Source organism: Haliotis asinina, chromosome 11 (genome assembly GCF_037392515.1).
Source record: "Haliotis asinina isolate JCU_RB_2024 chromosome 11, JCU_Hal_asi_v2, whole genome shotgun sequence".
In the NCBI taxonomy this organism is placed as follows: domain Eukaryota; kingdom Metazoa; phylum Mollusca; class Gastropoda; order Lepetellida; family Haliotidae; genus Haliotis; species Haliotis asinina.
Window position 1 is genome coordinate 45655781 of NC_090290.1, and position 15536 is coordinate 45671316.

General features: G+C 40.2%; 1 protein-coding gene across 1 annotated transcript in view; it reads right to left on the reverse strand.

The window, feature by feature from the left end:
- Positions 1 to 258: 258 nt before the first annotated feature.
- LOC137256635 (golgin subfamily A member 4-like) overlaps positions 259 to 15536 on the reverse strand; it is a 56008-nt gene continuing 40730 nt past the window's right edge. The window contains exons 17-23 of the mRNA XM_067794538.1: positions 10245 to 10369; positions 9618 to 9768; positions 8961 to 9029; positions 7358 to 7474; positions 6115 to 6162; positions 4655 to 4741; positions 259 to 355 (exon numbers count right to left, since the gene is read on the reverse strand). Of these exons, the coding sequence (XP_067650639.1) occupies positions 338 to 355; positions 4655 to 4741; positions 6115 to 6162; positions 7358 to 7474; positions 8961 to 9029; positions 9618 to 9768; positions 10245 to 10369 (615 nt within the window). The 3' untranslated portion in view covers positions 259 to 337. The remainder of the gene's footprint in view (positions 356 to 4654; positions 4742 to 6114; positions 6163 to 7357; positions 7475 to 8960; positions 9030 to 9617; positions 9769 to 10244; positions 10370 to 15536) is intronic.

The following is a 15536-nucleotide window of genomic DNA, read 5'->3' on the forward strand; positions in this document are numbered from 1 at the left end:
AGATGTCACTGTCTGGTCAGTTAAAAACAGACATCAGCACAGCATCACAGATGTCCAAGTAAGACAATCACAGATGCCATCATCTTGCCAGTCTACAGCAGACATCAACAGACCATCACAGATGCCCTGTATAGACAATCACAGATGTCATCGTCTGGCCAGTCTACATTAGACATCAACACACCATCACAGACGCTCAGTACAGACAATCACAGACGTCTAGTGAGCGTACAGTAGATGTACTGCAGGTATTGAGGTGGTTCTCCATGCATACGATGTGTATATCACAGATATTGGGATGAGGAGCGCTGCCTGTCGCAAAACAACTTGGATGACCTCATGGAGACAGCCATGACTGAAAAACAGAAGGATAAAGATTGTTCATGTAACACGAAGATAAAAATCCCCTGATTTTCCCACATCACAACAGTTTTCACCACAGCAACATGAAACACTTGGGTGTTTTTTCACTTGTTTTAGGTATCATATGCTAGTAGTGGTCCTTTGTAGTATGCCAGGGCTATTATGGTAGCACCAGACATGACTACTGCAATAACACTGTTGCCAGTGACTATTGAGATAACAATAGTCTGTGGCAACAAACTATTAAGATAATGATAGACTGTTGCGACCAACTATTGCAATACTATTCTCCTTGAATTGTCTCATCTGAAGTCTTTCCCAAGTGAATAAATAGTTTATATGAAACAAAAACATGTTGATGTAGTTTCTGTCTCTTTAATAACTGACACAAAAATGATTAAACATATAAAATAAACTCAATGAAGCTGCAAATCCACACCTAAACAATTAGAAAATACAAAACAGTATAAATATTTAATAAAAATAAATAGCCATCCAAGTACCCATTTGGACTAAGCACTTACCAACGGAAGTTAATCACTAACTTATCAACAGCCACTTGCACTATAGATGCACTGATAATTTTTCATTTCTATCATAGATTACTTGCTACTGGAGACTCAACAATTCCTTACTTGACACCATGACCATTGACTGGCATATAATAACAAGCAACAACCAAGTTATCATGTCTGACGGCCCCATGCCGAGACCCTGGCTACCTGATCCTATTAGTCACCTCTTCTTATAAGCATGGCTTACTGACGACCAATGTCCTGCAGACAGCATAATCTTCATGATATGTATTTGTTTTCGTTGTTGCACTGAGCAACATTCCACGTGCACGACACTGTCTCAACCAGGCAATCAAGTGATCAACAGCATGAGCACCAATCTATGCAATTGGGATACGATGACATGTGTTTAGCAAGTCAGCAAGCCTGTCCACCCAATTCCATTTGTCACCTTACATATAAAATATAGCTTGATTGAACCACTACAAATGAAATCTAATTTAAACATAAAAGGTTTAAGAGATGAGTGTTTAACTATTGCCAAAGACTGCTATCTAATCCCACACTCAACAGGGTCTGTACAGATGAAAACTGACTGGTAATATTTATTTGGAAAAATAGCTAGAGCTAGTAATTACTTCTGTGATTAGATAATTAAGTAAGAGCTAGAAAAAGTGATAACAACATACATTAGAGAAGAGTTGTGAAGACAATAGTATTTGGTAAAATGTTTTATACAACATACACTACAGAAATGCAAAGTGAATAAATGATCTTTAACGCCCCTCAAAATGTGGCTGAAATCAATCAGTATTTGTAGAAGTGATATTCTGGCATCAAATGACATGTCCTGAATGACAAAATACTGACTCATTGTTAAATAAAAACAGGAGAACGATCTCTAACAAATGTACACCTTAAACCCATTCAGCTTCATGGGCACTGCGGAAAATGGCTGAACAGACCTCTTTGATTGAGTGTAGAGGCAACTGAACCTCAACAGATAAACTGAAATTAGTTTATCAGTTCTACAAACAACTGAACCTTGACAGAACAACTGAAATGAGTTCAATCATCCTTAAGTTTGAGAGGGTGTTGTGGGCCTGTCCCAAAAGTGTGTCTTATAGTAAAGTGTATCTTATAGTAAAGTGTATCTTATAGTAAAGTGTATCTTATAGTACTGATGATGCAAACCTAGTATTTATATACATTTTAGAATTACAGTAAGAAACAAACAGGAGACATGCATCAGGACAACAAACTGCATCCTCTTTGTTTCCCTAGGCATTCAGAAACTGAAAAGGATGGAACCAATATAAACAAGGCTAAATATTTTACTTGCAAGTGCCAATCCAGTTTGAGTACTGAGAAAATGTACCTCTTTTGGGTTCATTTTTTTGAAGAGCTTCCTACTCTCTTTGAGCCCAGTGGCATATTTTCAAAACACATCCAAAACATTTAATGCCTAAAGCTTGCTGGTCTTAAAAAAATACCCGAAAATCTGCTAGCCATTTACATTCGCTATCGGTTCGCATACACAAACTTTTCAACTCAATCACTTAGACTGAGTTAGAAAATACAAGAAAATTCACAAATTGGAATAATAATTTCCAAATTAATGTTAATAATTGTAACTATTATCAAGTTACTATTATCAAAAAGTGACTTGCATTTTTGTAACAGACAAATGGAGAGGAAGAGGCTTTAATACCTTGTTTTACAGTATGAAAAGGAATACAGACATAAAACACAATGCCCAAACACCAGTTGTTTTCACCTAATTTTTCCCACTTTCCCTGCAAAGGATACATTCCTATACTGAATAAAAAATGTTCAGGATCATGATTATTCCCAGGTTATTTTTTATTGGGAAGAGATAAAATTTCATCGTAATTTGGTTTTCATGATCCTAAGTTGTTTTATTCAGTATATGTACACCCTTGGCTATATGTGGAACCCGCAAATCGGCAGTTTCTGAGCTGCGACAGTCACAACAACCTCTGCCCAACAAATGAGAATGAAAGCCAGAACTGGAATGCTTCACATGTAAGTTTCACTTCGATTTGCCATGGATGGACACTGACCCATCCTTGTGATTACAACACCAGTATCCTACATGATGCATCAATCACAGGGAGACAGAGAGGCTTCACATGTATTATTCAGTATTACTTCACTTAAAGCAACTTATATGTTAAATATAAAATAAAATAGAAACAAAAATTTTCCCCAAAATATCTGAACACATTTATGCGACATATTCTGATTACAGTTTTAATACTACATATTCTCCTATTTTGTTTAGTAAGTCCCACTGAGGATTCAAACCCTCACTCTCACAGTCAGGTAAAAACATCGTCAGCAGCGATCTAACCCGTTTAGCCATGGCAGTATAGACACCGAGAATGTGGGTTCAAATCCTAGATGGGACTCAACCTAACAACAGCACTTCAATCTGTACTTTAGGGAGAAAGTGTAAATCCAAATACACGGATGGCAACAGGTGAAAGTGGTTTTAGCTGAAAATCAGCAGGGGGACTAGGAATGTATCTGAAAAGTTCTGAAATTTGGTAGCCCAAGAGACACAGATGTGGGTACTTGACGATGGGAAGTGGGACCTTGACCTCCTAAATATTTTCTTGCCAGATTTAGATGATTGGCATTTAAATCCGCATATTTCTACCAATTCACGGAAAATTGCATTCCTTGCAAACAAAACATATGCCACACAATGAATGAAAATGTGTGGACACCTGGTTTAGGATTTAAATGGTGATTATACTTTTTTCAACACATGCTAGTATTAGAAGAGAAGCAGTTCAATACATGCACATGACAAAAGCCTCCTTACAATTTGAAAACCATGCAAGAACTTAGGGATTTGTTGGTTTCCAAACATTTTGTACAAAGTATGATCAAGTTCAGAGATAAGCCATGTGAAGCATTTCAGTCCCATGACAAAATGAGAACATTCAAACATGTAAAACAGAAACCAACTAACATCACCACCATCTTGTCTGTGCTAAGTCTGTGGAGTTAAAGTGGGGCAGTTAGTGTGAGTAACACCTGGTGACTGTCACATGAAGGCAAACAAGACAAGCAGACAGTTGTTAATGTAGCTGCCATTGTAAAGATAAATAGAGAAACTGATACAAAATACAGTTATTAATAGCAACACCATGGGCGAACTATGTGTCATGTAGGAATACTGATGTCTTTAGCAGCATTTAGAAGTTGTTATATATGACATGGATCTTTTATGAATAAATCTTCTTTTAATTCTTTGACATACAACATTTTGGGGTCATTTCAGACCCCTTTATCGTCTTGGGGTTTGATCCATAAAGGATCTTGGTCATGTAGGAAAACTGCCAACTCATCGTCAATGACAGTCATCACTGTCATCCTTACAAATGATCCATCATGCTACCATGACTTACAGTTTCACTTCCTGGTATTTCAACGCTTTGTGCATGGAAAATTCTGAACAAACAAACTGATTTTGTAGAAACAGTGTGAAATTGTTACAGTGTTGTTTTTAATGGATTGACTTTAACAAAATGGGTTTGGAGATTTCATTCAGGGCCTGGAGATTTCATTCAGGGCCTGTACATTTTAAAAGCCTGCAGGTGGCAGCAGGCCCTGATGGCCAACTGGCAAATTAAAGTTTTGCAAAACTGGTGTGGATAGTATTCTGTAGATACCTGACTGGAAAGTTTGTCAAGTTTATGACAAGAGTTAGTGTATTTTCTTGAATTACTGGGAATAATACTCACAGTCAGTTTCCCTTCACTTCTTGCAATAATATTATGAGTTTGTTCATCAGAGAATTTCACAACCGTAGCTATAACTTTGGCAAGAGTCTGGAACACAAAACATAATGACATTTGTGATGCTCTTCCTACACGGAGTGAGTACATATATGACAAGTCCAGATAGTTCATCAAGTATATATCATATAGTAGTATGAACACTGGAGACCTCCTCTGTTAGTTTAATGTTTTGCACCATTCTTAATATGCTGGGATTCAATACGTGTGGTGTCTTCTACTTTTGCTGATTGACTTGTTCCAACTCCAGAACAAAGTGGATTCTATTGTCCATTTTTGTCTGTATATCTATGATTTGGATGTTAAAAGATTCTGAGAACACTTTTTATAATCTTTACCCGTAAATGAATATACAGTCAAATCCTGATGAGTCGAACCACTGGGGGCCAAGTAATTAATCCGACTTACCAATATCGAGACATAGGTATGTCCATTAAGGTAGACAAAATGATCAGGATTGACAGGTACTTCAAGTTATGCATAATGTTCGAGATGCCAACATTCAACTCATCAGGACTTGAGAGTATCTGACTGAGGCATTTTGAAAATCATTTTGTTTATGTGTAATTAGTTTACAAAAGAGATTTTGAACACCTAAAAGAATTGTTTTTACTTTTCACCATGGTAATTAACTGACACATTCTTTCAATCACTGCAGTGCTTGGTATGTAATGTTGCTGTCAGCAATATTACAGCTATGTGACAGAGGCCTGCTTCATCAGTGAGTTTAGTTTCATGCCATGCTCAGCAATATTCCAGCTATATGACAGAGGTCTGCTTTATCAGTGAGTTTAGTTTCATGCCACACTCAGCAATATTCCAGCTATATAGCAGCAGTCAACAATTATCGTGCCTGGACCATACAATCCAGTGATGAAAATCATGAGCATCAATCTATGCATTTGGAAACTGACCCTGGTTTATCAAGCCTGGACCAGATAATCCAGTGATTGACATTTTGAGCATCAATCTATATACTGAGTGAGTAAGTGGTTTTAATTTAATGCCACACTCAGCTGCAGCTGTATGGTGGTGGCCTTTAAATAACTGAGTCTGAACCAGACAATCCAGTGATTCACAGCATGAGCATCGATCTGCGCAATTGGGAACTAATTACATGTGTCAACCAAGACTGCGAGTCTGACCACCCAAGCCCGTTAGTCGCCTCTTATGACAACCATAGTTGCCTTTTGTGGTGAGCATGGGTTGCTGAAGGCCTATTCTACATCAACTCATTGTGGTACAATGATATAACCACGTCAGCTTTCTGCTATCACCTACCACTTTATCCTGTTCATAGTCCTACAACACATAGGTTGCTGACGAGTAATTCTAGTCTTGAAAGGGTTCCAAATGTTATTATATTAGGGACGGAGTACCATGGCATTTCATTATTATACACCTACCTTTGTTTCTTTCCCCATCATGTATTCGTAGAGGATGTTTCTCAAATACTGGAAAAAATAAAATAAGGTTTTACAAGGATATCATACATGTTTAACAAGTAGATCAATTTGATATAGCAGAAATCCACAGAAAAGGTTATTTTGCGCAAATATCCAATCTCTGTAATAGGATCTCGGACTGCTACTCACCCCCTCTCAACATCTGCAGTCACGTCAGGCGAACTTTCAGAACAGCTAGTCTAAGTCAAGTTCTCACAGTCCAAGTCAAGGTCTCAGTATATGTGAGCAAAGCACTCAGACAAGCATATGGAATTTCTGCATATCAAAACCGTATATGCCTGTGGTTTTATGAATGCAAATGAAAAAACCCCCATGTTCTAATGAATTGTGGATGCTCTATGTATTCTGTTGTTTGGTCGCTTTGGCATCAACAGCTGAAAGGTATACTGTAAAGAATAAATCTTTGTTTTTTTGAAGTTATCTTTTGTCAAATTAAATTTTCAGAATTAATGCATTTCAGAAACAAGCTGTTTCATAAATCTGACATCTGATTGGTTCAATAACCTATGAATCTTCTATTTTGAATGGGAAGGCACAGTTTACTTTGGTTCTTCCTTACTCGTGTACCTGTGGATGTGTGGTCACAGTAAGAAATGGACTTTACACATTGTACCCATGTGCGGAATCCAACAAGAATATCGTCTACGATGAGCAAATGGTGTTACCATTTGACTGCATGACTGTTCAACCATCATTCAGACAGTTTCATATGAAGTAAAATGTCTTATTTCTATAGGATTTTCCAGATACCATAAGTAAAAGTATGGCAGACACATGCATGGATGGATGGAACTCGTTTCTATATCCCCTGCAAGTTCACAGATCACAACAGTTTGGCATATTTTCATATTCAGAGAAATCAATGGTATTCAATAATTAATAATGACTGAAATAATCCTCACAATTTCACAGCAAAGATTAGTGTCCTGATTAGTGAGTGAGTGGGTAAGGATTAACGATGCTTTTAACAATATTCCAGCAATATCACAGCAGGGGACACCAGAAATGACCTTCACACACTGTACCCATGTGGGGAATCGAACCTGGGTCTTCGACGTGCCAAGCCAACTTGGCTACCTCACTGCCCCTACAGTCCTGATGAACATGTTTCCCAGTACAACCTATCATTATCAGATGTATTGTTGTCATTCTAATTGCTGTACAGATCTGTTTCCATAGCTACCTCAAACTCTGTGGGTTCTCGCAACAAAGGTCCATCAGAGGAGTAAGAACCCGCTGGGCTAAGGGGAGGGGTGTCATCACCGTGGGGGTTCTGGAGACGGTGTTCCAGGATGTCGATCTGTAATATCAGGTTATTCAATGAATATACAGTCAAACCGCGTTAATCCGAACACTTCTGTTTTTCATCAAAACCGTTCGGATAGTGAAACATACGGACTACTGAAGCAAACACCACTTCAGGAGAGTTACTTCCCTTTGACATACTGAAACAAGAACACACGAACAATCAATCAATACAATGTCTGAATAGATTATTTATAGTATTACACATACCAATTATGAAAGAATCACGCATGTTGAGCATTGTCTCCAAGTTTTTGTCATCTCCAACACACTCGAAATAGTTTATCATGGAGTCCATACAGGTTTTCTTTTGGCGGACAGTAGGAGCTGATTTTTCTCTTTGTATCTACAAATTTCTCTCTTTTGTGCGGCAGTAATTTCACATCGTTTACGCTTAGGGGCGGGACTTGCCATTGTGACTGACAGGTGTCAAGTGCAGCTGACCTCATTTTGACTCGATCGGTATTTTATACAGCAAGGAAACATGTCAGGTATTACTCTAACTAAACAAAAGTGAAACCTATTAACTGATTAAAATCACAAAAATAATGACATGCTCAACTCAGAGGTGTCACCTCAGTTAACAATTACAATTGAAGTCAGCCGATGTAGACCAGCGCTAATCACAGACGCGCACGAGGTAAGACTATTATCCGAACCTTTTTGATGTACCGCCGGATTAATGAAGCAAAACCATGTGTAATTAGCCAATCTGTTACCGCTAATTAACGTTCGGATACGGAGACTGAAGCATCCGATTACTGAATCAACAGGTAATGAGTTTATATAGTAAACAAGATTGGTTACAGCCAGCTACTGTTCGGATATCGCGGGAATCGGATTGTCGGGGTCCGGACTAACGCGGCCTGACTGTACACATGGTGGACAGATGTGACGGGTAGACATATCACAGATGAACGTGTCAAGACAGACACATGATGCAAATTCCTTACAAACAGTAAACTGTATGGGTAAAGGCTATTGAAAACTTTATTAATAATGTGTTTCGTATGATGACTTTTTCAGTTTTGTTTTTCATTAAAGACATAGACCTTTTGTGAGTCTTCTGAACACAACAAAGGCACAGTATTGATGTTTGTTAGTAAAGAATACTTTCATGTTGACCTGATAGGCATGTGTGAAAAAGCCACTGGCTTGCCAGAACATGGCTAGTAAAAATCTAGTCAGGCCAGTAAATCTCCAGAGTCACTGGTCCAACTGGCTAGATAATTTTCATGGGGTCATTTTTAATTATATCAGTCTCTTCCACAAGTTTACTTATTATGCACTTTAAAATCATGCAATATTATGGGCTGATAGATGTTGTTTTAACTGTTTGTGATCTCCTGCTTAGTTTCTACATTCAAATTTTGGGCTACTGATTATTTTGTGGTCTGGTGACTTTTAGGCATAGCTAGCCTGACTGGCGAACACAATTTGGAAATTATTTTGCATACTGCCATATAAGACATATGACTTACTCTTTGGTGGAGCTCCTTCTCCCTCAGCCGTGTGTGTGACAGCTCATTGTTCAGATGGGAAACCTGAGCCTGCAACATTAACCAACACATATCAGAACCAGTTACTACATGAACCTGCATATAATTGTGCTTGTTATCTTCTTCTAACCTCTGTAAGGCATTCCTGAGAGTGCCCTTCACCCATTCTCATTGACAGCTAACTGCAGATCCCCTTTCCCTATCCCAGCTGAGACCTTATCTGGAGGTGACCAGGCATTCATTTCCAGAAGACCTACCTATAGATGCACCTTTCCCATAGCCACTGAGTCCTTCCTGTGACAGTCACCATCACCCCTATCCCTAGGGAGACCTACCTGTAGGTGCCCCAGTCCTCATCCCAAGTGAGATCTCTCTGCAGGTGCTCTTGTCTCCATCCCCACTGATACCTACCTGCAGGTGCCCGTCTTCCCACCCTGAGAGATCTACCTGTGGGTACCCCCAACTCCCATCACCAGTGATTCCTACCTGCAGGTGCCCCAGTCCCCTTCCCCAGTGAGACCAAATTGCAGGTGCCCCTGTCCCCCAACCCCAGTGAGATCTCCTTGCTGGTGCTCCTATCAACCATCCCAGTGAGACCAACCTGCAGCTGCCTCTTTCTCCATCCCCAGGGAGACGTACCTGCAGGTCTTCATTATAGAGCTCCAGATTCTCCACCTCAGCTGGGAGGTTGGGATCTGTGATGTCCAGAGTTTTGATCTTAGGGGGCGCCACCAGAGGCTTGTGAAGATGGCTCATTTCTGCCTGTGCTGCCAGTTCTGCTAGCTCCAACCTGTAATATTCACACAGAGTACACTGTGTATGTAACAGCAGATATTGCTGTGAGGTGAAGTTAAGTCAATAATGAGGTGAGGTGAAGTTAAGCCATAATGGCCTTAAGAGGCGACTAATGAGTGAGTGAGTGAGTTTAGTGTTACGCTGCACTCAGCAATATTCCAGCTATATGGCGGCGGTCTGTAAATAATCGAGTCTGGACCAGACAATCCAGTGATCAACAACATGAGCATCAATCTGCACAATTGGGAACAGATGACATGTGTCAACCAAATCAGCAAGTCTGACCACCCGATCCCGTTTGTCACCTCTTACGGGATCAGGTGGTCAGGCTCGCTGACTTGGCTAACATGTCATAGGTTCCCAGACTAAATTTTTAAGCCCACTGCTATATAGCTGGAATATTGCTGAGTGCGGCATTAACAAACAAACAAACAAACAAACAAACAAACAAACAAACAAACTGCTCCTTACTTGTGCTTCTCCCTCAGATCCTCCATCTGCTTGTTGAGCAGGATGATCTGTTGCCTGAGAAGGTCACCGCTGGAAGAGCCGCTCTGGATCGCTGTCAAGGCCAGCTGGTTTTGTTGCACCAGTTCCTAGAGGTCAAGGTCGTTAATAAGATAACACTTGGATCTCGGTGTGATGTCAGTTTAAGCACTTCAACACAGATAAATTGGACAGGACTGTAATGATATGAGATGCTGTCTCTATTATTTGTCTCTCCTGATCTGTGAATCAATTCTGTTCTGTAAAATATCCTTAAGAGACATCACATATGACAAAATCTATTTGTAGATCTCATGAGATAATATTTCAAAAGGCACTGACATGTCTCTCCAGAGAAGACTGTGTATAATGTTCTATATTGTTCTTCTCATATCTCAGTGACCAAAACAAAACACTAAGAATGAGAGGTTCTTAACAAAGCTTTTAGATATCTCATAGCAATCATAAAATAAACAGTAAACAACCAATTTAAAGGTACTATCTCACACCACACTTCTCTAAAAATAAACACTGCATTACTAATACCAACTATCAGCCCTCAGGAAAGCTACCATATAATTTATTTCCCACGACATTATGAATCTAGATCACAATAAAAATTGGGATGAAATAATGCAACATTGCATTAAACTGATTCTCGACAGCATGAACTTTATTTCAAGTGAACTCCACAGAGTTATGTCCCTTGGAGCACTCTTTACTAATATCAGATGACTGACTTGTGACTGAAACCAGTTTGGCACACACACCGACAACACTATGTGTGATGGTTTTGGATATAATTGTTCTCTGTTTGGAAGTTGTTCAACTCGAAATTTCAGTCATCAGTTTCAGGTAAGTTGTAAGTGATAATAAGTCTTTTGTTGCATCAACAGGAAGCTATTGTGAGTGCCTACAACCTAATATATAATACAGACCAATATATTGTCAACAATGTGTGAAATAGTGCCTTTATAGAACATGTAAACCACTAGACCCCATATTGTGTTTGATATAAGACCTCTACACCTTTTCACAAATGACATTATCAATTAAAAAATATTTTCGATTTACAAACACACAAAATGACACACACAGAAAGTTGTCAAAAAAGTTGCATAGAAAAGTAAACTGTAAACATGTTAGTTGTTTTAAGTGAGTTGTTTTTTTATTTATTTATTTACTTTTTTAGATCTTTGCATTAGAGTAATATGTTTCAGCACTGGACATCTGAAATAGTCTTCATGGGCTTTACGATGTACCCCAATTGGGAATCAAACTCAGACCTTACGCACTGTTCGAAATACCTGCCTGCCCAGCTGCCTGGGATGGGTTACTTTCAGCATGGACTGGCAGATTCTCAAATTCACCTGCCAGACGGTCAGGTTAAAATTTACAGATGTATATAGAAATATATTTCACGACAATAGATCATTATTTATTCACTCATAAAAATAGACAATGAATTTCAAATGGATGAACTACATCGCTTGTCAAATGTGAATTTTTTTAGGGCAGGCAAGTTTTGGTCATGGCTGTCAAGTTTCACATCTAACCAGCCCTGTGGTGTGACTGAAAGTGTTTGATACTCTGTCTAAAGTGTAATGAGTGAATGCTTTAACCTCAAGGCCACCCTACTTTCAATGTAAAATATACAGCCCTGAGCTATGCAGCCAGGTGATATATGGAAATATTTCACTCCAATTTAAACATAAATATTACCATACAACAACTAAATGCTTTAACATCATAGAAGATTTAGATAAACTGAATCATGACAGTGAATGGAATTTGAAGGATTTAGTATCTGCAATTTTTACAAGAAAATATAACATGCAACTGTAGAAAACATGTTACAGTGATAACAAAAGCAACTTCTACATATAGCACTTGTATATATAAGATGCAAGCATCAGAAGTTTATTCTCTGAGAGAAGTTGAAACACATATTGCTGGATGAATGAGTGAGTTCATTTGGTTTGAATGGAGCTTTGTAAAATAGGTGATTTAGTGTCTGAGAGTGTGGCAGGAATCCTGCATGGGACTTAACCTCATTACTTACAAGAGGCCGGTCCTTACTGAGAAAGTGCTTGCCTAAATATTACATATGACCACTTTCACAATGCCATTGTGTTTTCACTGCTCTAGGACTTGGGAGCTGTGCCAATGTACTCGGATGTCAGGATTAACACATGCAATGTCAGCAAGCTTTGCACAATACGATAAATGATTCATGTGATTCGTTTTTATTGTCATATATTGACTACTATTTTGAGTCTTTACGCATTTGTCTCTTGTATTTTTAACACAAAACAGCAAACATGACTTGCTGAGAGTGAGCGATGCGTAGTTGGGTGATGGGTAGTTGTTCTTTCTCTACTAATCTCTACCAATATGAGAAATGACTTGGATTAGTTGTTCACTGGTTTTCAGTGGACTATGGTTTCAACATCTGTCAACTTACCATCAAGTAGTGGCTGCTTCTTATGCACAAAATGTAGAAAATGTGGTATCATGATATGTATTGTATCATGACCTCAGTATCGAGACATGTATCATTTGGCAAGGCACCTGTATCATGACACCCCTATAATTTACACTTATCAGAAGGGTACGCAGACATCCAGGCTGTGAAGGCCAGGGTCACCAAGTGGGTTAGAGCACTGACTCTGGTTGCTGTGTGGGTTTGAATCCAGAATGGCACTTAACCCCCCAAATGAACTATAATTCGTACTTTACTTTGAATATGCAATCTTAAACAAAAATCAGGGTGAACTAGGACCTGCAACCCCATTCAAAGATTTCCAGCAAGCCCATGGGTCCAACTCTGAATACTAATATGCAGCACCCTTGATGGTTGGATGTTGCTTAACACCGCACTTAGCAATATTTCAGCTTACAGCGATGGTGGCGGGCTGTAAATAATCAAGTCGGGATATGACAATTCAAGATCAACAGCATGTGCATCGATCAACACAATTGGGATAAGATGACATGTGTTAATCAAATCATCAAGCCTGACTACCAGATTCCGTTAATTGTCTCTTGCGACAAGGATGGGTTGCTGAAGACCAATTCTAATCCAGATCTTCAGCACCCTAGATAACATCAATGTCCCCACTCCAAGGTAGACATCTATGACAAGGACGCCGATGAATGGAGGACCAGTGTGAATAGGAGGATACATCAACAAGCAAACATGAAGACATCAAGGACATTCAACAATATACATGTTATGAAAGAAATTTATACAAACCTGTAGAGGTTATGAATTCTTTGAAGAATGTCCTCCTTGGGGTACATATATAGCATTAAAATGTCCATTTTAAAATGCCTACGACAGTTGTAACAATATTGAATGAATATTTTACAAAACAAAAAACTCGTTTTGTCTTGTGAGACCACCCCTACAGGGCCCCTACCTGGGCCCCTTGACAGCCAAGAGCAGGTAACTCCCGCCGCGAACCTCGCACCTCACTTTTCATGCTGAACTCGTCAGACAGAATGTGGGGAGGTGGGTGGCCGTACCCCAAGGAGGACATTCTTCAAAGAATTCATAACCTCTACAGGTTTGTATAATTCTTTTTCAGAAGAAGTCCTCCTTGGGGTACATATATAGCATAAAACAGACTCCCAACGAACGTGAGTCGGGAGAGGCATTCTGTCTGCTAACATATACCCTTCACACTCTCTCATACACTGCCGAAGCTGCGAGAAATAAAGGAAACACTTACCCAAACACCGAGACCGCTGATGTCAATCAGGCGGGGGCGTGGCAAATGTGGGGTATAGCCAATGAACGGCTGCGCTCAGGACTGATGGACATGAGTCCACGCCCTAAACTCTACACTGTATGGTACATTCCCCAAACCAGCGAACAGTGCCGGGAACACCAGTGCATAATAACAGTAGCGTATATCGACGCTATAAGAAAGTGCCATCGTCTTCTTTGTACCTTTTTTTTTTTTTTTTTTTTTTTTTGTAATATATATATAAATATATATACAAAAACCACCACCAGTATAAAATCCACCACCATAATGAATTTACTGACCCATCACCAGAGGTAAAAATACACATGATCTTGATGTCATTAGCTCATTCAGCTAGGGAGGGTCACGGCCCTGCCCACTGGAGAGAACTGTCTGACCAAACCGAGCACGCTCCCTCGAGTGTTTGTCCAACTGATAGTGTCGGATGAACGTGCTCGGTCGGCTCCAAATAGCCGCTGAGCAGATCTCCTCAATGGGCAGTGCCACTGCATAAGCTTGTGATGTAGCCACTGCCCTAACCGAATGAGCTTTCAGCCCTTGGGGTATAGTTAACCCCTTATGGGTGTAAGCCATACAAATGGCAGAGACAAGCCACCTAGAAATGGTTTGCTTGTTCGCCGGCAGACCAGCTCTCCCCCCGCCATAACAGCAAAACAACTGTTTATCCTTCCGGATATCAGCAGTTCGTTTGATATAAGCTCTGAGAGTTTTACGGACATCTAAGACGTGAGCACGTCGAAGAGAGGTACCGGACGAGGGAGGCTGCATGAGCGTAGGTAGCTCGATAGGTGCTGTAACATGAAAAGCGCCTGCGATCTTAGGACGGTAAGAATCCGGCAACCTAATACTGACCCTGTCTTTATGAAAGACGGTCAGAGCAGGATCTGCTGACATAGCGTGAATGTCGCCAACCCGCCTGCCGGATGTTACAGCCACAAGAAAGGCAGCCTTCCAAGTTAACAGCTGGAGAGAAAGAGACGATAGCTCGTAAAAAAGAGGACCGGACAGCCAATCAAGAACGATTGACAAGTCCCACGGGGGACTAATCCGCCGGACAGTCGGACGGATCCTATCCACGCCTGCTAGAAAACGCTGCATAAGAGGGTGCTGCCCCAAGAGAGCACAGTCGACAGGAATATGGAAAGCCGAAATAGCCGTGGAATAGCCCCGGATAGTAGACGCGGCAAGGCCGTTCTCTAGCCGGGACTGTAAAAATTCCAGAACTTCAACTAAAGTTGAAGAAAAGGGATCAAGAATCCCCCTGTCGACACACCAGCGCGCATAACAGGCCCATCTATCCTCATATTGAACGTTTGTCGAATCCCTCCGCGAAGCCAGAATTGTGTCTGCAACTGGTGCAGGAATTCCGCTCGCCTGGAGGCGATCCCTGACAGTGGCCAAGCCACCCACTGAATCCTGCGGCGCTCCGTTCTGGGATAATAAGTCCGGTCGAAAGGGTAACAGGATAGGAGGCAGTGCCAGAAACCTGAGTAACACCGGAAAC